The 24944-nt window shown below is 43.0% G+C and overlaps 1 protein-coding gene across 1 annotated transcript; it reads right to left on the bottom strand.

The window, feature by feature from the left end:
• Positions 1-1112: 1112 nt before the first annotated feature.
• On the bottom strand, positions 1113-24403 carry LOC145410681 (DDB1- and CUL4-associated factor 10 homolog). Its single transcript, XM_080280793.1, has 6 exons — positions 24114-24403; positions 18665-18778; positions 16874-17071; positions 14723-14894; positions 4653-4862; positions 1113-2332 (listed from the first exon to the last, which is right to left on the bottom strand). Exons 1-6 carry the CDS (start codon positions 24338-24340, stop codon positions 1157-1159), a joined length of 2097 nt encoding a protein of 698 aa, XP_080136919.1. The 5' UTR covers positions 24341-24403; the 3' UTR covers positions 1113-1156.
• Between the last annotated feature and the right edge of the window lie 541 nt (positions 24404-24944).

Genomic DNA, 24944 nt, shown 5'->3' with positions numbered 1-24944 from the left:
AATGATCGACTGCCTTTCATTATTGGATTAGTTTTTGTAGGTAGAACAGAAAACATGGGAAGATTCTACACTCTCCTTCTGAGTTTATCCTGAAATTTAAAATCATAATTATACACAAGATTTGATTGTACAGTACTGTAAATTTATCAGCGAATTTACAGCCAAGCTGCTTTGATTCAGTTTTGATGATTTTGTAGTCTTTCCTTTAAAAATCAATCTAGATATGGCAGAATTCATCTCAAGTTTCTTACTAAATGTCACTCCTGGTAACCATGTGTCATAAAGTAAGTGGTAGGATGATGGGGGCTGAAAGGTGGTGCAAAAGTGAGGGTGAGGTGGTTGAGTGGAAGTGTAAACATAAGGGTAAGGGGGGAATGAGGATTTGTGTAGTGGGTGAGGATGAGGGATTATTCCCCTGAGAGAGATCTGGATAGATCATATAGCCCTGCTAGGGTTACAGGAAAGCATTACCCCTCCCAGCAAAGGCAGCTACCCAGGCGGGGCGCAATCTCAAGTCATGCTCTACCTTTGAGCCACCCTGCCCCCAGTGAGGGTGAGGGGAGGTGAAGTGTGGTGGTACGTGGTACATCGCATTTTTCTAACTATTACCAAGTCTGAACTGCCATGAGTTACTGTAGCTCTAGTTGGAGCAGACAGTTATGGGATGCATCTGGTTGGCTGTTACTTTAACAGCAAATAAATCATCTGATTAGGAATGGTCATTAATGAGATAATAATGCCTGGTGATGCTAAATCCCTAGGAAAACAATATAGTGTGGAAGAATACTGCCAAAGTTATGACTTACAACTATTACAGCTAATGCACAACAAACTTCAGGCTGCTGCTGCAAAAACTGACACAACAAAAACACAGAAAACATACACACTTTTGGCGTCTTCACATCTTACACTTTCTGTCAACATAGAAATCTTATCACTGCTCTTTGCTGGTTAACATAGAGCATACTTTTCCAGATGAAATACTCCAAGAAACACTTTTATACTTATTATCCATTGTTACTGACACTAAAGCAGTACTTTCCACTTTAAAACCGTACGAGGCATTGTGGTAAGCTACCTCACCTAGGCCAACACTACAGTATAATCTTCCCTATACATCCTGAGAAAGACAACTCTGTCACTCCCACAACTGACACTAGAGTACTGGCTGGTGCCATACAATTTTGCCACTAAGGCAGCCAGAAACCAGAAGGCAGTGTGTGGGGGAGAACTTGGTGCTTACGACACAGTTTGAATGGCAATTACTGGTGGATACATCATACAGGGTCTGTGGGGTATCTTGCACACAAGTGGAGAGCTCAGAGCAATTCCGGTCAAACATCATCAACCGCACTCCTTGAGCAAACGGTGAACAGATGAGCCGCCCATCAGAGTTGAAACAGAGTTCCTTGATGAAACCTCGCCCAACATTGGGTTCTTCTATGTAATGGGTAAGACGGGGAATATTCTTGGCTATCTTATGATTGGGGTCAACTGATCGATAGTATCTTGGATAATTCTGACCTGGCCGTAATAACAGAATTGCCCGGTGGCTGCCAGAACCCGTCCTAATGTAAAAGGCATTGCGGGAATCTATTGCAGTTTCCCGTCCAGATTCCCACCTGTTGCGTACACTGAAGCTTCTATTACGAATGATCCTCTGTAATGAGGGGGAAGGCTGCTCTTGGTTGTTGCTGCTTGAAGATGAGGAGGAGGATGAAGATGATGATGATGATGATGATGATGATGATGATGATGATGATGATGGGGATGGTTCACCTGCTGTTGCTGCTTCTTCTCGTGATCTGGCCTGCCTGCCCTGTCTCAACCGCTGCTCTTCCCGCCTCTCTCTGATGTGTTCCAGGGCCTCAAACACGTCCATAGAAGTGAAGCGAAACTGAATATCTATGCCACTCCCACCCCCTCCCGCAGCACCCCCTGCCACTGGAATCCCTGCCCCATCTAAGACCCCAACAGCCCCTCCTCCTGCACCCCCAGTCCCTCCTCCTACCCCCCCACCAGCCTCCCCTCCCCCCTCCCCCCCACTGTCTCCCCCACCATCATCCCCTTCATCTCGATGCCGTAATCTGATCTCCACTCTGGGGCTGAAAGTCAAAGAAAGATGCAGGTTTCCCCCACCCCCACCACTATTACTACTACCACTGCCAGTTCCTCGACTTTGTGAGGCAGATATTTGCACATCTGGGTCAGACTGGGGCAGGTCTTCATATGGGTCCAGGTCAGGGTGCTGGCGGCTTGGGTCGTCTTCATCCTCATCGTCATCTTTGCATGCTGTCACACCCAGCTCCTGAATGTCATGTACACAGCTCCACTGAAATGCAAATACAGTACATGTGTCATACAGTGCAGGTACAGTATCTTTAACTCTATGATTGGGATACACTGCTGATACTCCAAATATATGACAAACAATCATGTGCTGAAATATTAATACATCCAGGGACGTAAATCCAGAGATACTTTTGCTATTTCATCTGAAACTAAAACATATCATTACACAGCCATAATACATACACATACCAACAAATGCATTTCTAACTTGGGAGTTTTTAACTATGAAAAAAATTATCATCATCATCATCCGGACCTCCTTTCCCACCCTAGGGCAGAGTGAGGAGTAGCAATGTCCAGACAGTCCAAATCTGCCCAGTCCAATGGGCCATGCTTCCATTCACTCATCATTCATGCCCCCGGAATCCTGGCTCTATTGGATATGCCAAAAAACATTCACCACGTTCTGTAGCTTCACATAATCGTATCTGATAGAGTCAATCCAGACGCTGCCATGTTAAAAAGGGGTACCAAAATCCCCAATCATGCACTTCTCACAACATTCATCCAGCCAACTCGATCTCCTGTCAGTCCCCTAGCCTCACCGACTTCCAAACCTCTCTTCCTCACACACTCATTCACCATATCTCTCCACCTTCTCCTTGGCCTACCTCACCTCCTCCCTCCTTCGAATTCACTCAGATATACCTTTTTCACCACTCTGTTGTTATCCATTCTCTCCACATGACCATACCATCTCAGCACACTCTCTTCGATTCTGGTGTCCACTGACTTCCTCACTCCGCATCTTTCACAAATCACATTATTTCGTATCCCATCCACCCTCTGTACTCTGCATACATTCCTCAGCAGTCCAATCTCCACTGCTCTCACTCCTGACTTTTCATTTTCATGCCACACCATAGTCTCACTTCCATGTTAAAGTTGGCATTAACACTCCTTCATGTATGCCTCGTGAAGCTGCAACCCTCAAGCCTCTGTTTCTTATCGAGGCCTTCATTGCACCAGCTACTTTTCTTCCTTGTGTCACTCTACTTTCAACTTCTTTTGCACATTTTCCTCTTTTTTCTATCACTGTACCCAGGTATTTGAACTCTCTCACCAATTCCAGTTTCTCTCCATTCACTGTTACATTGCACTGGGAGTCACCTTCTCTCTCAATAACCATCACTTTACTCTTTTCTACATTTACTCTCAAGGCACAATGCTTACAGACATCAGCAAAACTCTGCACTAGCCCCCCCCCCCAAAAAAAAAAAAAAAAAACTTTGCAGTCATCATAATCATCATCATCACAGGGCTCTTGCTAAATGCCGATGGTTGCAAGCCATTTGGCTCCTAAGGTTTCAGATTTACGAGCCAAATAAATTTTTAGTAACCAAACTGAATACGAGGCAAAATATTTTACATGCAATAAATATATTTATCTATTTACACATTGTGATGATTAGAATCATATAATGAGGTTTTAAACAATCACAATAACGACAAGGAAAGACTTAATAATTGATCATAATGTGCATTTTTGTTCATTTAAGTGAGACTTACTTATGGTATTTTGTAGTTTATTGGGTTTTGAAGTGGATGTATTTTCTCCTCGCCAAAAGGCGACTTGCATGCAAAATTTGTTCGCCCAAAAGGAAAAATACTTGCATTTGCAAGCTGTGGCTCACCAAACAAGAGCCCTGCATCATCTCAACCCTACTATCCACACTGGATACAAAGTGGAGAAAGTGAAAAAGTAAAATTGTGTAGCAATGTGTCCAATGAAATAAACATGATAATCATTCAATACTTAAATATACTGTTTTAATCTAATAAGGAAACAACATGCACAAATATTTTTTTTAATATATGCTTAACAGACACTTGTAGTGTAAAATTATATCATTTACTATCAAGTTAAAGAAGTGCAGCAGTGTAAAATTATATCATTTACTATCATGTTAAATGAGTGCAACCCTTCTTTATAAACATATTTCATCCACCTCCATCCCTTCTCAATTACTTAGCTTCCTCAACTTGCATAACTATCTTACATTCACTCTCAAATTACCATATGCCCATTTTTCTTGATCAGTTATGTCTCCCACCTTACAACTTACTCAAAATTACCTTTTTCACCATCCTACCTATTTCCATTTTCTCTCCATGATCATACAATCTAAGTATACTTTCATCTACTCTTTGATCAGTAGACTCCCTTATTCTACATCTTTCATAAATCCTCCAGGATGATAAAGAATAGCTCTTTCATTCTTTATATTTCTATATTTCTACTTGCTGACTATTACAAGAAGCCTGTATGAACAATACGGTAAATCAGTGTCGTGTCATACCTCTGACGAATCCTCCATGGAAGTGTTACGAGAAAGGATGCACCAGCCTTGTGGGTGGACCTGCAGGGAATGGATCACCTCTGCCTCATTGGAAGGAGGGAAGTCAGAAATGAATTCTACTCGGTTACGCTGAGCATAGAAGAGATGTGTGAACGTGGCTGCCTGAGGTAGTGGGGTGTTGGACAGCTGCATCAGTCGGTACATGTTTGGCTGCAAAAAGGGGCAAAGATAAATGTGATACAAGAGGGAGAATGAACAGTCATGAAAAGTAAGAAGGGGTGAAGTCCAGGAACTGGAAAGCAGGAGGGGTATACCAGGGTAGAAAAGTATGTGAGGAGATACTTTAACTCATGGATTGCGAGCCACAGCTCAGGCTGGGTAGTGTCGCGTTGCGAGCCACAGCTCAGGCTGTGCTAACCTTCCAGTAGCCGTGCATCACGGTTAACTACTCCACCCCTACACAAACTTATGCATGGCGCTACAGAAAGATGGAGAGAGAGAGAGAATTTTTCTTTTTCACCAGATGATGCCCTGCATGTTTAACTTCATATTTGTAATAAACTAAAGCTAAAAAAAAAAATAATAATAAAAAAATCCATTCATCCATTCATCATCCAATCCTACGTTGCCCCACGAGGAGTGTAGGAGCCCGGGGCTAGGCAAGTCAGTCCTGACATTTAAGATGAGAGTGACCAGCCTCACTCATTCCCGAGTGGCTTTACGTGAGCAATAAACACCAACCACCCCTTGGATATAAACCTGCACCGGCTCAATCCGATGGGAATGCTGTAATTGCCCACTAACCTACCAGGCGCCAAAATTTGGTTATATGGTAACCACCCAGCATAGTAAATGGTTCCCTGGTGTACAGGAAACCATTTGGTTTGTCACTCAGTGTAGAGTCACCCACAGGCAGAAGGAGAGGAAAGAATGAAGGAAAGAAAGACGCAAGAGGGAGTGTAAAGTCACCCGTAAGCAGACGGACAAGCAAAGAATGAAGGAAAGAAAGAAGAGGATGGAAGGAAAGAAGGATGGAGGAGAGGAAAGGACAGACACCCGAGAGCAGCACTACATCGAGTGAGTGGATGGTGAGTGCCCCCACCTACCACATAAAATAAATTCATTTTTTCACTACATCCCTACGCAAACTTATACATGGTGCTAGGCAAAGGTGGATAGAGAGAGAGAGATTTTTTTTTTTTTTTCACCAGATGATGCCCTGGATGCTTATCTTCAAGTTTATATTATAAAAAAAAAATAAATAAATAAAATAAAAAAAAATTTTTTGCACACCACAGGGTGGGATAAAAAAAAAGGAATTGAGCAATCCACGGGTTCATCAATCATTACACCAGTACAGGTATACCCTGATGTACGATACCCCGACTCAGCGATGGGGGTAGAAATACCACCATGCCCCACCTAACGATGGCCAAACCCCAATTTAATGATGGGTTTAGATTTTTTTTTTTTTTTTTCAGATTTTGACATTTTAAACTTCAATTTTGTGTTTAGGTTGGTGTATAAACTGTTTTTAGACATACATTATTGTGTTTTAGTCATGGGTGGGGTGAACATTGTCATTTTGGGGTACAGTTTACTAAGTTTGATTTTTTCCAGATATATGTGATGAATTTCATATTTTATTTTGGGGTTTAGGTGAATTATAAACTGCTTTTAGGCTTAGTTTAGCTTGTTTTAAAGCTATTTGGGGGTTTAGGTGAGCTAGAAACTTGTTTTTGGACTCATTTAGGTGGGTTTAGGACTTTGTTGGGGGGGAACCCAAGGCTCAAAAATAAATCCCTATACATGTTAAATCTACCCCAGTATACAATAACCCACCTAATGATGGGTTTTTACTTACCTAACTGCATCGTTAAACTGGGCTATACCTGTATCTGTTTGGAGCTCATACATTTGTTCTGTCTACAAAGTATACTGTATGAACATGTACATATGTAAAACTTGGGGAAAATAAAAGAAGCAAACATTTCAAAATACAATGATTAACCTGTAACTGCTGGGCGTCGGTCATATATGTCAGAAATCGGTGGCCAGGCGGTGCCAGGTCTTGGTCAGAACTGCACTTGTTTTTGCACCACAGTTTGAAGTGGTTGCCACTTTATCTTGTCACCAAAAGCTAGGGAGGGACTCCCACCAGCTGAGCCAACCATACCTCACTCATCTCTGTGACTCTGCCAGGTGTAAGACAATCTTTTCTTAACCCTTCTCATCTGATTCCATTCTCATCTCATGTGGACTTTTGCCTCATCTACCATTGCCAAGCCTCTTCCCAAGGATACTAGGAAAGGGCTCAGTGATAATGCCATAGGGCATGCCTTGGACACCAATGTGTCTAGTTTATCTAGGAATGGAAAAGTTATCATGTTGAGAACAATGCCATAGTCGGGGCCACAGGCAGATGCACAAACACATCCAATTCTTGTGGTAAAAATTAGCCCTCTCTCACATCATTACTCATTGACACAATGACCTACAGACCTGGGGATACTTTCTCTCACAAGAAGAAGACTTGTTGAGTAATATGATCTTTAACCCCTTAAACGCGGATCATCGCGTTTGCGACGCTCGCCAAAAAGGACATAACGGCGGAGCGTAGCGTTTGCGATTCGAGCTAATTTTGAATAAAAGCGGGCAAGAATGTTCCAGCTGGTAATGTCTATCAGTACCACCACCCTTTAGCTACAATTAGCATACTTTACCTTTGTACTACTGACCTCTGTTGTTGCCAAGTATCGCGTTTTTCTCCCCTCCCCCCCCCACCACGGCCGGCCAGCCTGGCTGTGATACATGGCAGCGCTCTGACTGCTCAGAACTGTAAATCTGCGCTCTCCTCTCACAAGCAGTTTATGCTACTAGGAAACGCTTGTTTCCCCAGTTGTAACACTAGCTTTTTTTCGCATGGTTTGCCCCTGTTTAGCATCAGTTTACCGCAGGCTTTCAAAGTGACATTATGGCAAGTTCTAGCTCTTCCGAGTCAGTGCAAGCGGCCGACAGGAACGAGAATAAAGTGACGGGCGTAAGGCAGAATAAAAAGCACTCCGCGGTGATCTTTTGGGAAGTAATATGATTGAAAATAATGTAGTATACATGTTTTTAGCTGTGAAAATGGAAATGTTTGTTGGGTGACGGGAAGACTGCCGCTGCACTGCATGTCGGCCGTATGCTCCGTTGACTTTAGCCTTATTTTCAGTGCTTATTGTACAAATACGGATTCCAAACTACCTGTACGTTGTAGTATAAAGTTTACTGTGACAGAATGAGGCTGTGGTATAGGGGAAACCAGGTTGCTTGAGGTGTGAAAGTGAAGATTTGGTTACCCAACTTTGCAAGTCTCCACAAGTCTTTGGGTAGTAAACGAAGGCTCAACACCTGTCTCTGGAGAAAGCTGAATGTAAGTACTATCTGCCATACCAAGTATAATGTTCTAGGGTTAATCTCTGATTTTTGGCTAATATTTTCCTACAGGTACTCAGACCGCGATACAACACCGCCACCCAGGGGGGGTCGGCTGTTCATGGCCGCGCATTAGGGGTTAATTTGTTTCCCTAACTGTTATAGTTTCCAAGACATTAAGGTTTGAAAACAGAAGTAATCCCTCTAATATCCGGATGCCCACTATCTGGACATCCCCACTAACTGGACATAATCGTCCTGGGATCCAATATACCCAAAATGGTCCGAAAACCGCAAAAAATTCGAAAACCCCCTGATTTTTTCCCGCCCCTAATTTGAACTTGGTGCGCAGGGCGTGGGACAGCTTTGTTGTGGTGCGTCATTCCTCTGACGTCCGCTAGAGTGCCCCTGCATCCTCCCCACTTTCCGCCTGTCTCTTGTCGCGAGTGAACACTCGTCGTCATGGCTGTCCACGTGCTCGCTTTTGTGGTGGTGCCTTACCTGCTGCAGGCACTCCTGCTGCTCTCGTGCCTCTCCTTCGTGTGTGTGATGATGGCCCCGCCGCCTGAGAAGAGGAAGAGAGTGGTACTGACTCTGGAGAAGAAGCGGGAGATATTGGAAAAAGTAGATGCGGAATGGTCTTCTTCACGCATCCTCCGCGAGTTTAACCTGGCCCGATCTACTTTGTTTGATATTAAGAGATCCCGAGACAAACTCATGGAGTACACGGCTGACTTCTCATCGAGAAGCAAACGCAACGTGGAGAGGAAGGTGATGTTTACTCCCAAGTTTGCTGAGGTTGACCGCTCCATGTTGATTTGGTATCGACAGCAACGTGCTGCTGGTGTGATGGTACGTGGCACGGAGCTGAAGGCTACTGCTGAGAAGTTCACAAGGCTTCACGACGCCCTAGACTTCAAGGCATCCGAGGGTTGGCTCTTCGCGTTTAAGTTACAGCATGGCCTTACCAACCGTAAGTCTCATGGCGAAGCTTTGGACGCTAATGAGGATGGAGTTGATGAGTTACGGCATAAGGTGAAGGGCTTGATCGACAGGGAGGGCCTCACTCTTGGTCAAATCTACAACGCTGACGAAACTGGTTTATTCTATCGCTCTTTGCCAACGAACACTCTAGCCGAGGAGACGGAGAAGCGTGTACCTGGCCGCAAGCTCTCCAAGCAACGGATATCTGCTTTGTGTTGTGCCAATGCTAACGGCATGCACCGGCTTAAGTCCGTTATTGTTGGCCGTGCAAAGCAGCCTTGGTGTCTTCATGGGGTGATGGATGTCATTCCTATTGTCTGGTACCATTCTTTGAAGGCATGGTTCACAGCCCAGATCTTCAAAGACTGGTTCCACCGCCATTTCGTCAAGGAGGTCATACATTACCAGACGGAGAAACTGGGAATCCCACGCGACCAGGTAAAGGACCTCCTTCTCCTCAACAATGCACCTGCCCACCCGTGCGACAAGGACTTGGTGGCTGAGAATGGCCGCATTAGATGCATGTTTCTGCCACCTAATACTACTGCTCTCATCCAACCAATGGACCAAGAAGTGATCGTGGCAACGAAGCGCCTATGCCGACGGATGTTCCTGGACTAGGTGATGGTTGTTCTCGAGGACGAGGATGAGCGCAGGGAGGGACGGGACACGCGAGGCCAGCGGACTTTGGAAAACCTTCGCCGCTACAACATCAAGTCTGCAATCTACAACTGGGCCAGTGCATGGAAGGAAATCCCTGTCAAGACTGTAGAAAATGGTTGGTCTCGTCTGCTTCTTGGAACAGATGTGGAGTACGATTTCCTAGGTTTCGACATGGATGACTTCCATGCACGTCTACGTACGCACGGCGACGATGTTGATGTGGACGAAGTGCATGAGTGGCTGGATGACAACGAGGGCGATCCTGGGTATCAGACCCTGTCTGATATCAAGATTGCATCTTCAGCTGCAGGTGTCAGTACCAAGCTTGAAGATTCCGACGAGGACGGCGACGATGATGCGGACTCCTCTCAGCATGACACAACTCGAGCCATCCCCAAGCTTAGCGCACTCCGGGAACACCTAGAGTTCGTTCTGGACTACCTGGAACACCCAGACTGCGACAGGGAAATGGGGCCCTTGGGACTTGTGGAGGAAGTGCGTACTTTCAGGCAGTGCATCATATCTCGTCAGAATCATCGTTCATTGCGTCAATCAATGATTGACAGCTTTTTCAGGCCCGTGACCCCTGCTGTGCCCAGCCCTGGCTCCACGCCGTTGCCTCCCCAAGACAGGCCCTCATGCTCCAAGCCACAGCCCAGCACATCAGCCACGGTGGAGTCACTGCTCGATGTGAGTTTGCGTCTGTCTTCAGAGTCGTCTGCAGTGGGTACGCCAACACCACGACCCAGCGACGCACCCCTAGGTCACCTCCCTATGCTACTCTCAGACTCTGACAGTGATTAGACGCCAAGAATTTCTCCACTAGACCACAAGGGAATCTACAGTGTTGTGCAGTGAAAAAAACAGTGCATTGTGTTAAGCATTTAGAGTTGTGAGTGATAAGACAAAAATTTAATGGACTGTAACTGTAACATAAATTAACTTGAGTGTTTTTGGTTTACAAAATGGTTTTAAGAGTGGAAAGACTTAAAGTGCAGAGTGCAACACTTATTTCATTAAGGTACAATGGAGCGCAAGTAAGACAAGAGTGCACAGTGTGAAGAGAATGGACTTCTGAGTGCGAATGACTAAGTTCAGTGCAAGACTTCATGAACAGTGTACTGCAAGTGCTTCAGGAAATCCTTCTTACTGTCAGAGTCTGAGAGGAGGCGGTTATTCATCGAGATGGCCATGGACTTGCTGTAAGTAGGCAGAATGTTTCATACTGTACTCTACTGTATTTTCCATACTATACTTACCTCAAACACCTCATTTCACTCTTTTATGTCCCTTATTGGTGTGAATATGCTGTGACTTAGGTGCTATGCATGTGCAGTAGGGAGGTGTTTTTCTGAGATAGGCTAGGTTAGTGTCCATAACTACCAGTCCAGAAGCCAAGGACTTGTAAGTACCCAGAATGTTTAATATTGTATGAACCTACCTCAAAAACCTCATTTTATGCTTCTTTTGCATTTATTTCAGTCTTTTATGTCCCTTATTGGTGTGATTTGGGTTTTAAATAGGTGCTATGCATGTCCAGAAGGAGTTGTATTGGTGTTTTTCTGAGATAGGCTAGGTTAGGGTCCATAACTACCAGTCCAGGAGCCAGGGACTTGTAAGTACCCAGAATGTTTAATATTGTATGAACCTACCTCAAAAACCTCATTTTATGCTTCTTTTGCATTTATTTCAGTCTTTTATGTCCCTTATTGGTGTGATTTGGGTCTTAAATAGGTGCTATACATGTCAACAGGGAGTTGTATAGGTGTTTTTCTGAGTTAGGGTCCATAAGTACAAGTCCAGAAGGCTGGGGCCCAATATCCGGACAAAACAGTTTGTTATTATTTACCCGGACATGCCTATGGCTCTATTACGTCGGATATTGGAGGGATTACTTGTATTTTTGGAAAAATTCCCGTAGTGGCACAACAATGGCGCTATAAATAGCCCGGTGTGGAGGGGTTAAGTACATACATCATAGAGGCTAGCATGTTCTTGTATGAAAAGAAAGTCATCCTCATCATCATCTGGACCTCCTTTCTCACCCTCAGGCAGGGTGAGGAAGGCATACCGGTAATTATTATTGATATACATCCTGCTGGTATTACACGTGTGCTTGCATACAGCTGCAGAAGGATCAGTAACCATGCATATATCAACAGCAACACAACTATAGTGACTGACTGGCTCATGGTGCTAATCTCAAAATCACATATTATAATGCACTGTACTACACGTAAAATCAGAACAGTACACATATTATACATTACTGATACATAACTCTAGCACATACATAAGACCTAGAATGAAGAAAAGGGTAAATAATAACAAACTGTTTTGTTAATAAAGGTCCAACAAGCACGTGTCGGCCTTGGTCAACCGATGGCAGCCCTCCATGCCGTTCGATCTCTGGCTGCCTCCCTATTCAGTCCCTTATCCATGAGGTCACACTATATGAGCTGGGACGAGGTCGTTAGGGCCCTTTTGAACCGCAGTTCACTATTCTGTCCATTCCACCACAACTTACAAATTAAAAGACATATAAAACTACGCAGCAATCATAATAATGATGATGATGATCATCATCATCATCATCCAGACCTTTCCCACCCTAGGGCACGGTGAGAAGCAGCAATGTCTAGACAGCCCAAGTTTGCCCAATCCAATGGGCCACACTTCCATTCACACATCATTCACGCCCCCGGAAATCTGGCTCAATCTGATAAGCCAAAAACATTTACCACATTCTGTAGCTTCACATAAATGTAATTGATAGAGTCAATCCGGATACTGCCACATTAAAAAGGGTGCCAAATTCCTGATCATGCGCTTCTCCTCATAATATTCATCCAGCCAGCTAGATCTCGTCAGTCCACTAACCTCACCGACTTCCATAACTCTCTTCCTCACACACTCAAACACCACATCCCTCCACCTTCACTTTGGCCTTCCTCGCCTCCTCCCTCCTTCAAATTCGCTCAGATATACTCTTTTCACCACTCTGTTGTTATGCATTCTCTCCACATGACCATGCCATCTTAGTACACTCTTCGATTCTGGTGTCCACAGACCTCCTCAATCTGCATCTTTCATGAATCACACTATTTCGTATCCTATCCACTCTCTGTACTCCACATACATTCCTCAGCAGTCCCATCTCCACTGCTCTCACTCCTGACTTTTCATTTTCATGCCACACCATGGTCTCACACTCATATGTTAAAGTTGGAACTAACACTCCTTCATGTAAGCCTTGCACAGCTGCAACACTCAAGCCTCTTCTTCTTATCAAGGCCTTCATAGCACCAGCTTCTCTCCTTCCTTGTGTCACTCTACTTTCACTTCTTTTGCACATTTTCATCTTTTTTCTATCTCACCAATACCAGTCTCCCTCCATTCGCTGTAAGATCACACTGGGAATCACCTTCTCTCTCGATTACCATCACTTTACTTTTTTGTACATTTCCTCTCCAGTTACAATGCTCAGACATCGGCAAAACTCTGCACTAGTCCACCAAGTTCTTGTCCGGTATTTGCACGTAGTACTGCATCATCTGCATGCAACAAATCTGAGATATTCCATCCATCACCATTCATTACCAATGCCATCCCACTCTCCATTACTTGTGTTTTTACTTCCCTCATCACCCCACAATGACTGAGAGATTAAATGCTTAAATAAATATTTGAAAACAGTGCAATGAATGTTTTCACCTTCAGTATTACTGCATGTTTATGTACATGTAGTAACCAAGCTACTTCACTTTATCCAAAAGATAATACAGTAGTTCAATCAGATTTCAGATTATAGGATAAACAAACAAGCTACAGGATTTTTCTTAAAACAGTACTGCATTTTTTTTCTTTACTGTAACAGCCCATCTCTTTTTACCCTTTGTTCAGTTCACAATATTAACAACACTTCTGATTTCCAACAAATTTTCAAATGATTATTATAAATTGCATTTAAAAAAAAAAAAAAAAAAAAAAAAAAAAAAAAATCTTACCTTAAGCAGAAGATTCTGCTCAGTGCAGTCATATGAAGTACAATATTCAGATTTTTTACATGAATATAAATAAGCAAGCTGCAGATTTTTTCCCACCACAGCTTAAATAAGCATATGATTGTGGCAAGCTTGCATGCCTATATGAGACTTGGTTAGAGGTTCAGGGTTGTGTTACTCATTAGGTGCAAAAGCTACTACCACAAAATATTTCAGTTGTAGATGAAACAGTTTTAAGAATGTGGTAAACTCTGACTGAGATGTTAGTGGCTATTGCTCTAAGATGTAGCCAAGACTTCACTGAACATTTCAGCAATATGCTAGGGAAGTGTTAATCCATTCATCCAATCCTACAGTGCCCCATGAGGAGCACAGGAGCCCGAGGCTAGGCAGTTGGTCCCGGCATTTAAGATGAGAGTGACCAGCCTCACTCATCCCTGAGTGGCATTACATGAGCAATCAACCCCAACCATCCCTTGGATATTAACCTTCACCAGCTCAATCCGACTGGAGTGCAATAATTACTCACTAAACCACTAGGTGCCAAAATTTGGTTTTATGGTTACCACCCAGCATAGTAAATGGTTTCCTGGTGTTCAGGAAACCATTTGGCTTGTCACTCAGTGTAGAGTCACCCACAGGCAGAAGGAAGAGGAAAGAATGAAGGAAAGAAAGACAGAAGAGGGAGTGTAAAGTCACCTGTAGGCAGAAGGACATGGAAAGAATGAAGGAAAGAAAGACAGAAGAGGATGGAAGGAAAGAATGATGTAGGAGAGGAAAGGGTAGACACCCAACAGCAGCACTACATCGACTGAGTGGATGGTGAGTAGATGATATACTGTACTATTTTTACCAGTCTTTTATTTCAAGTACAGTTCTCCCCTCTATCAAAAAATCTTATGGCAATTCCAAGGGCTGTCAGCTCCCTTAACAATCTGATATAATATGAACTGGAACTTCATTCACTCCCACTGCTAGATAACAACCTCCCAACCATCTCACCTTAAAATCCTGCAGGTCCTGAGCGAGATGTTGCAGGCTGAGGTTGTGGACAAGGACAAGGTAGCCCCCTGTCGTGCACATGACCAACTTACTGCAGTCCGGACTAAGCCGCATCCTCATCAGGCCCTGCATCTTGAATAACTCTGTTGATAGTAGTCCCTCTTCAGTGTACCTGTTGAAAGCAGGAGGGTTATGCAAAATAACTCAATCATTCAGTCTTTAAACACTGCTTATTAATACAGGAAGTCCTCTTTGTAAGTTGGTGGTGTGTTTTAAAAGTATGATCAGACCCAGAAATATATCACAGCATTTACTGCCCATTAATCGATTACAGTATTGTTACCGTCATCAGTCTGAGATATCTTTTATTCTATTCTGGTCATATGATATCGTACAGCTTCGATGTCTCAGACTGAAAAAGGGGCAACATATAAATTTAGGCTAAGTAAAAAACCTTGAGTACTTCAATTACAAAAACTGATGAAAACATTATTCTCTATTTCCACAATCCCCAATATGTACAGGTTCAGTCAGATGAAATAAAGACACTGAGGCAGCCACCACACACTGAAGTGCTGGGTTGTTTCTTGCTGATGTTTTGAAGTGTGGGAGGAGGAAATGAGAGCGAAGGGACAGGAAGACGATCGTGGGACTGCTAACGATAGAGGGCATGGGAGGTTGCACTGGGGTGGTGGATATAGGAAATGTAAGGGTGCAGAGACTGTGGATAGTTTGCCATAAAAGGTAATATTTCCCTATGCTGACTTAATAGTGATGGTCAGGGTATGGAAAGTGACTTTGAGATTTGCAGGGGATATACAGAGGCTTTGCATTGCATATCAAGGTATTCATAACAAGTATTCACAGAATGGATCAATGAAAAACCTCTGCAATGACACCAGAACACAGAACTGGAACTTTCCCTCACTTGTGGAATATGACATCAGTATGGATGCATGACGGTATGTAATTCGAGGTATACATAGTTAGTATCTAAAAATAAAAATTTTCAGTTGTTATTTCATTAGTAAACAATGTTTAGGGGCATGTCATAAGCCCTAGAACAAGTTTCAACAACTACAATACTGGCAATTGCTGACCATGAACTACTTGTCATTTTGCCCTAGCCTGGCAAATATGTGAATAACAAGTTCATTTCTCAGTACAGTTACAATTTGAAAATCTGAGTCTTTACATGACTTTACAACATTATATATACAGTACTCTTTAAACTGATGAACACCCTCATTCTTTATAAGAACAGTCTTGCAACCTTTTTAGCCCCCATCACATTCCCCAATTGCACAGTCTATAATGTTACTCCATGCATGGGATATGAGTACATGCCCTGGTCAAGGAAGGGTATAACTTGCAATCCTTCCATATATGTCTTAATTTCAGTGGTAAAGTCTTGGGAACTGACCTATAATAGCTATCGTGGGCAAAGTTCCATCTTGCCACATAGCACTGCAACCCGCAGTCAGTTACTGAGGATGAGGAATGAACTGGATAGTGTCCACACAAATCAGTGTGTTTCACACTTATACAAGCCTTTACCTAACTGCAATTTACCCAATCAACACAGATAAAGGCACACATATCACCATTCAGCATAAATGATAACGAGACTGTCCTTCATCTCCTACCTCTCATTTGTTCCCTACCCCTCTCCCCTCCAATGATGTTCATGTAATCCTCAAAGAACAGCAGCAACCCACCCTCCATCGCTGCACTTGGCTCACTATGATCCCTCCCGTCCCCCTAACACACCTTCTCCGGTTACCTATACCTCCTCCCCTTACTCTAACATTACTAACATGACTCGCTGTACCTGTGCAGAGACTCACTCAACGTCTCTCCCCCAAAGCAGAATTATCTATTGCGTGTGTTTTCAGCAAAACAATACTCATGTTGGAGGGAAGCCGATCGTACAGTACTATAAGTTAGGGCAACATATGTGGTTGGAGCCCTGAAATATTATAAATTAGAGGTATGGGGGAAAAAAAAAAAAAAAAAAAAAAGGCTCTTTATATCCTGGCTTGTCAAGGGTTTACTGTTGTTCCACTCCATTCTTTCCAAATTGAAAGAGGCTTCCTGAGTGTGTTCTGAACATTAGAACTATACCATCATAATGTAAATAAAACTGCTCACCCATTAATATCCCAGCCAAGTATCTTGCCATCAAAACCCGAGGTGACCAGTATACCATCAGCAGCCGAGTACTCTATATTCTTAACCCAATTACTGTGACCCTGCAGCAGTCTCACTCGTCGACGTAAATTTCTCACGTCCCACAATGCCACTGTGTGGTCGTCACTGCAGGAGGCAAACACCCGCGAGTCCAGGAACCTGTTGCAGTATACAGTATAATTAAACAGTTAGATCTCATTTGCTATTGTTTCATTCTTAAATTCCTGAAGAATAAACTCTTTATTCCTCACAAAAACTTCATGAATATTATTTGCTACACAGTCAGGTGTGAGTGTTTTTGTGCTTTTAACTCCTCAATCATGAATGAAAAATAGTGGCACTTAGAGCAGTTTTAAATGCTGCAGTATGCCTGCACACATCCTTGAGTTTAAGTAAGGCCTGAGTGTATACTGTACTGTATATTGAATATAAACCAAAACTGGTAGCATACAATAGTTAACTGCAGCATTACCATGCAATGAGAGCACAGTAATGTAAGAAATTTAACAGTATGCACAAATGTTGCCATAGGTTACCATTTCTCAACAGAAAGAGATACTGTACCAGTACTACAGTATACATTTGACTGCCGAGATTATCTGCCTGCTGGGGCATATGAAATAGTATCATGGTAACATAGGCCTTAAAACTGGACAGTTATGAATCTCCTTATATTCATTATATAATTCCTTGAATATACTGTAATGATGTGCTTTTGATCATAAAAGTATTGTGCAGGTGGGGTACGATGTTATCCAAAATCATCAATATAGTTTTTGAAGCCTGAAAAAAGATTTATAAGTCATGTGCGCTCTCAGCTTGAATATTGCTCACCCCTGTGGAATGGCTGTGGAGAGGTTGCATTAAAACAACTAGTCAAAATTCAGTACAAAGCTGTTAGAATTATTAACAACCCTGCCATTACAAATAAACTACCTCCCCTACAAATAAGGAGGAATGTTGCCTCTCTTGTATTATTTTACAGATATTTTTATGGCAAATGCTCAGACAAAGTTGCTTCCATGGTGCCACCTCTCCATGCCTTCCCTCGCGCTACACGGGCATCTGGTAGTGCTCATGACTGGCATGTCACTCAGCCATATTGTAAAACTTCTGCCTATCAGAATTCTTTTATTCCCTGAACTGCATCTCTCTGGAACTCACTTCCCCAGAGTTTTTTCCCTCCAAACTTCAACCTACAGCTGTTCAAGTCTAACTGTTACAGATATTTTATGAACAGAGGACACCAGTAATCGGGTGTATGAATTATTTTTTTTATTCATTTGTTTTTCCTTCCTCTGTTCTGTTATTAAAAAATAAATAAACCATCAACCATTAACAAATGTCATAAGTAAGCATTATACGATATAATCACAAACGCATGTTTACTAAAAATACAGAAGGTTTGCCATTAGCCATCATCCGTGGTATCATATTGTTCTTTGTGAAATGTGCACCAATACTCTTTTGATTAACTGCAACTCACTTTCAATTTTATTCTCTCTATTACCAGATGATTTCATTCAACTTTAGGAGACGTTAAGTAACCAACGGGTAAATGGAGGTTATATCTAACTTCTCCCATTCAAAAAGTCTTTTCTGATTTAAACTGTGTGGAGATAGTATCGTACTGGTACAGCACGAATAAAATAAAACTGATGTCCTCTGACTCAAGGAATTTACACTGCCAATCTCTGCTTATACATGACCAAGTTCATGCTCTGTTCACATTCCACTCATTCCCAGACTCACTTGATGCAGTTAACACAGTTCTCATGAGCATGTGGAATGCGGTGAATCTGGCGGCGAGAGAGTGGGTCAAACACCAACACTGCCCGCTGTTCGCATGCAGCCACCAGATGACTCCTGGGTGGGGAAGCAAAACAGATTATGTTATGGACTGTACCGTAATTATAGTACAGTACCATACCAAGTATAAGAAATTCATATACTGTACTGGTACCACAGGCTATTTGGCAATATAGAGGCAGTTTTCTTTATGCATCAGGGATGTGTTCTGAAATGTCATAACTTTTTTTTCATACACATCTGCCCTGCCAACTGGAGGAAACTGGTAAAATCAGCTGTTGAGGTAGCAATGGAACTATAGTAGCTATGCAGTTTAGTGTTATGTAATGCTGATTTAGAAACCAAATGGAATGTTAAAAAAAAAATAAAAGGGGGGGAGGGGGCACCTAATATTTTGACAGCCAATATAACTGAAAAGATAACTCTGTTAAGGAAATTTTCCATATACTGCAGGTACCTTTAATCATAGTGGAATGACTCTGAAACACAAATTTTACACCACATCAAAACTATCCTGAACCTACAGCATACCAACTCAAATTCAGCTACATGACCTGATACACTGGCCAATCTTTGGGTTATACCGTAAATAAATAGTGGCACTAAGGTGATTCCTGACAAAATCTATCTATCTATCTATTGCCAGATGCCTCAATCCCGTTTGGGGTGGCCACAAACAAATCGCCTCCAAGTCGCCCTGTCCCCCGCCATTTCACTGCCCTGCTCCCAACTCACACCCCCCTCTCTCATATACGGTACCTCTCCACCCCATCCCTCCATCTCATCCTCGGGCTCCCCCTCCCTCTTCTCCCCTCCACCTCACTCACACACACTCTCTTCGTCAGTCTTTCACCCTCCATCCTCTCCACATGGCCAAACCACCTCAGTGTGTTCCTCATAATGCTTCCCATCACATCCACACCACAACGCTCCTTTATATCCTCATTCGTCAGTTTGTCTCTCCACGTGACTCCACAGGCTCCTCTTAAATAACTCATTTCCACTGCTCTCACTCTTGACTTGTGTCCTTCCAACAATGTCCAAGCTTCACTTCCATACGCTAGAGTTGGTATCACAATACTGTCATGTAGTAACTTTTTCACTTCCATGCTCACTTCCCTGTTTCTTATCACTGCTTTCAAAGAACCAGCAACCTTTCTTCCCTGCTGTATCCTTTCAAGCACTTCACCCTCCAAACCTCCATCCTTACTCATCACACTACCCAAGTACTTACACGTACTCACATTTTCCAATTCCTCACCATCCAACCTCGCTGTACATTCACTGCCTTCACCTCTCTAAAAGATCATCACTTTACTCTTCCCTACATTCACCTTTAGATTCCGTTTCTTACACACTCTCCCAAACTCATCCACCAAGCCTTGCAGCTCCCCTTCGTCTTCACTCAACAACACAGTATCATCTGCAAACAACAGTACAGGGAGTTTCCAAACACTATCCTCTCTCACCAGGGCCACTCCAACATCCACTACCCTACCTTGTATCTTTTATTACCCCATCCATGTACAGACTGAACAACCATGGAGACATGACACATCCCTGTTTCAACCCAACTTTCAAAGAGAAAAATACCATATGGAAATTTAATTAGGATACTTAGTTCATGGGAAAATCAAGCTCAAATGTCAATGCATTCAAATATTAACACAACACTGCTTTTGAGTATTAGGCCTACCTACATATCATAAAAGGGGCTATTGCATTCTAGAATTTCCAGTCAAAGGTAACAGGAAAAATTTGTACTGTTCATTAAGAAAGTTAGGGAAAAACAAGGGGAGTGAAAAGTTAGTGTTGGTAATGAATAATTTTGATATCTTACTCAGCTTTATCATGAAAATATACTTTTTTGGTACAATTTTCTAAATAAAGGGGTGGTTCTGGCAGGAGAATGACCTGCAGTACCGGTAGCTACTGTAATTTGGACCAGACCTGAACGTTCAGACCTCACCTTTGCATCATTCAAACCTGGCAGAAATCAAAATGAAAGTAGAATGGTAATAACTACTCAATGTTTCTTTACCAAACCAGTCCTATTACTCTTCTTTCCTTTTCAGGTAGCTTTACACTAAGCGACAGGCCTCATGGTTAGTGACTTTTTACATCCATCCTCACTGCCCTATTTCTTATCACTGCTTTCAAAGAACCAGCAACATTTCTTCCCTGTTGTACCCTTTTCAAGTATCACACCACAATCTCTAAATTTCCATCCTTAATCATCACACAACCCTAGTGTTTAACCCCACGGCTGTGTATAGCATTCTAGAAATGCTGACTGGTAGACTGCTGTACATTCCAGAAGAGCCACATGAAATATTGTAAATTTTTCGGTCATGTTTTGCACTTACTGCATGCTTATACTTGATGAGTGGGTTGTGAATTGTCAGTGTGGAGTGTAAACTTTGTCTGACTAAAATGTTATCATGTTTGGTTAGGTATAAAAGGGTAAAATCTATCTATCTATCTATCTATCTATAGCCCGACGCCCTAATCCCGCAAAGGGTGGCCGCAGACAAAACGCCTCCAAGTCACTCTGTCACCCACCATTTGACTCCTCCCCCCAACTCACCCCCCCCCTCCCTCATATACCTCTCAACTCCATCCCTCCACCTCATCCTCGGTCTACCCCTCCCTCTCCCTCCCTCCACCTCACCTACATACACCCTCTTAGTCAGTCTTTCATTCTCCATCCTCTCCACATGTCCAAACCACTTCAGTGTATTTCTCCTAATCTTTTCAGCCACATCCACATCTACCCCACAACGTTCCTTCACTTCTTCATACGTCAACCTGTCCCTCCATGTCACTCCACATGCTCCTCTCAAGTAACTCATTTCCACTGCTCTCACTCTTGACTTGTTCCCCTCTTGCAAGGTCCACGCCTCGCTTCCATACGTCAGGGTAGGGATCACAATACCATCATGCAGTGACTTCTTAACTTCCATACTCACATCCCTATTTCTCATCACTGCTTTCAGTGTGCCAACAACCTTCCTTCCCTGCTGTACCCTTTCACGTACTTCATCCCCCAAAGTTCCATCCTTACTCATCACACTACCCAAGTACTTGAATGCACTCACATTCTCTATATCCTCACCATCCAACCTCACTGCACACTCTGTGACTTCATTCCTCTCAAACACCATAACTTTACTTTTGTTTACATTAACTTTCAGCTTCCTCCTCCTACACACTGTCCCAAATTCATTCACCAAACCTTGCAACTCCCATTCATCTTCACTCAACAATACTGTATCATCAGCAAACAGCAACACCGGAAGCTTCCAAATCTCACCCTCATTCATTAGGGCCACCCCTACATCCACTGCCCTACCTTGTACCTCCTTTACGACCCCATCCATATATATATTAAACAGCCATGGAGACATTACACACCCCTGTTTCAGTCCCACATTGAGATCAAAGAACTCACTCAGCTCACCATCCACTCGCACCGTAGCCCTAGCTCCCTCGTACATACTCTTCACAGCACTCAACAATTTCCCCTCCACTCCATATATTCTTAATACCTTCCACATACCTTTCCTATCTATTCTGTCATAAGCTTTCTTCAAGTCCATGAAGGCAGCGTACACTTTCCTTCCCTTCTCTAGATACTTCTTCACTAAACATCTTAGAACAAATATCTGATCTACACACCCTTTTCCCTTCCTAAATCCCCCTTGTTCTTCTCCAACTAGCTCCTCTGTCATATGCCTAACCCTATCAATGAGTATTCTACCATATATTTTACCAGTCACACTAAGAAGGCAAATACCCCTATGGTTACCACATACTTCTCTCTCCCCTTTTCCTTTGTACAGAGGAACAATTATACCTGATTTCCAGTCCTCTGGAACCCTTCCCTCTTCCCAAGCCAATCTACATAACTTCCGTATCCACTCCACAACAATCTCACCCCCATACCTAAGCATTTCACCACATACTCCATCAATTCCTGGGGCCTTTCCCAGCTTAATCTTCTTCATCGCTTCCACTACTTCCGACCTACTGATCTCTTCCTCCCTCCTCTCATCTCTTCTTCTCCCAGCCATTCCCCAACCACTTATACTCACACTGCTCTCACTCTCTACATTCAACAAATCCTCAAAGTGCTCCTTCCATCTCCTCAATTTCTCTCTCTTCTCCACCAACAATCTATTATTCCTATCTTTCACTCCCCTACTATTTCCCATTTCACACTGCCTTACTTTCTTTACCTCCTTCCAAAACAATTTCTTACTCTCCCTCCATTTCACACTCAGATTCCTCCCAAACTCTTCATCCACTTTCTTCTTACTCTCCTTCACCAGTCTCTTAACCTCCCTTCTCCTGCTCACACATACCTCTCTCTTCTCTCTCTCATCTTCTCCCCTACCTCTACTCGCCAACCATTCACCATATGCCTTCTTCTTTTGTTCCACAGCTCGTTTCACCTCATCATTCCACAATGCTGTCCCCTGCACACCCTTGCATCTCCTCCTCACTCCACAAACCGCCTCACATGCTGCGCTTATCTCTTCCGTGAATATCTTACATACGTCTTCCACCCCTTCCATCTGCTCTAGCTCATACCTTCCCAATCTTTCTTCCACTATGCTCTTATACTCTGTCCTCTTCTCACTATCTTGCAATTTCTCCACTCTTCTCACAGGAGCTGCTTCCTCCTGTCTTCCCCTTCGCCTCCTCAACCACTTTCTTTGCAGCTCTACCTTGGCCATCACTAAGTGATGGTCCGAGACTCCATTCCCCCACCCTCTCCACACCCTTGCATCCAACACTTGTCTTCTCATTCGCTCATCCACACACACGTAGTCTATCATTGCCTTTCGTTCAACAAGTTCACCATCCATCCTCCTCATTACTCTCCATGTATACCGGTGGATCATCTTATGACGAAAGTAGGTGTTGGCTATTGCCAACCCCTTACCAGCACAGATGTCCACCAAAGCACTACCATTCCCATTATGAAAACAATTTTTTTAACCGGTTTTCCTGAACCTCCGACATAGGAAATGTTTAGGGCTGCCACAGCCCAGGTGTTAAAGGCACTCATATTTTACATATCCTTCCCATCCAGCCTCACTGTCCATTTAGCGACTTCATTTCTCCCGTAGACCACAACTTTACTCTTCCCTACATACACCTCTAGAGTCTTGTTTTTTACATGCTTCCCCAAACTCATTCACTAAGCCTTAAGTTCCCCTTTGTCTTCACTTAACAAAACAGTATCATCTGCAAACAACAAAGCAGACAGTTTCTATAAACACTCCTGCAAAAGAGGACACGTATGTTGAGCAGAAATTTAAAAAAAATATGGAACATAATTTTTTTTCACTGAAATTTTATCTCACATCTAAAACACCCAACTGACCCATCTGGTGAAAATTCAAGGTTAAAGACGCCACCATGCCCGATGAACCCAGTCTTGGGATCGTTGATGCCGGGGTCCCACGAAGTACATGGCACCATGGACGAATACAGTGACCGCCTGATGTTAGACTCCCAGCCCAGTGTTGCCCGCAGCCCTGCCTCTCGCCGCCGCAGTTCATAGTCAGGGAAGCAAGTGCCATAGTAGCGCCCGGACTTCACCTTGGGCATGGTGCTGGCTTCCGGGCGACTAAATGGGCCTTCCTCGTTATTGTGGTGAGGGGGATGACTGGCTCTGTTATTACATTACAGTTGCTCCCACCTTAGCGTTTTTGGTTAATCCATCAATTAAATGCTCTCTAAACTTAATCTTCTTAAAGTTTTGGAGAGCATTATCAATGCTGCTGTATCGTAAATATCAAGGTCTGAAGTCCCCTATGAAAATTTACCACCGACTCTAATCTTCAGTTTTCGCAGCTTTCGTCAGCTAATTGCAACTACTAGCACTTCAATGTCCAACTTTTTAAATTAGAGCAATGGTGGGTACTTAACACGGTTGAATATGAATATAATTGAGTCACAACAGCCCATCTGAGATCCTGAGAGAGTACGTTCCTTCAACTTTTCTTGACCAACAAAAACTTTCCAGGCGCAACCCAAACAAACATTTCTTAAGAAATACTAAATATATTTTTCCATTATGTTTTCTTTAAATATAAATGAACAATACGTTACTTTTGAAAAAGTATTACGACTAATATACAAATAGATCATTGTAAAATATGAACTACATTCTTATGTTTATTTCAATGACAAGGCATTCATAGCCCGCCAA

Source organism: Coenobita brevimanus, chromosome 86 (genome assembly GCF_032717465.1).
Source record: "Coenobita brevimanus isolate Jiangsu-jjx chromosome 86, ASM3271746v2, whole genome shotgun sequence".
Lineage (NCBI taxonomy): Eukaryota > Metazoa > Arthropoda > Malacostraca > Decapoda > Coenobitidae > Coenobita > Coenobita brevimanus.
This window is presented reverse-complemented; position numbering and strand designations above follow the sequence as displayed.

What these genes read in the sequence shown, in the direction of transcription:
- LOC145410681 (XM_080280793.1), bottom strand. Translation starts at nt 24,340, where the DNA reads ATGCCCAAGGTGAAGTCCGGGCGCTACTATGGCACTTGCTTCCCTGAC. An exon ending in CTTGAATTTTCACCAGATGG is followed by an intron (nt 18,779 to 24,113) that starts GTCAGTTGGGTG and finishes TTCCCCACCCAG; the next exon opens with GAGTCATCTGGTGGCTGCAT. An exon ending in AACTGTGTTAACTGCATCAA is followed by an intron (nt 17,072 to 18,664) that starts GTGAGTCTGGGA and finishes ATACTGCAACAG; the next exon opens with GTTCCTGGACTCGCGGGTGT.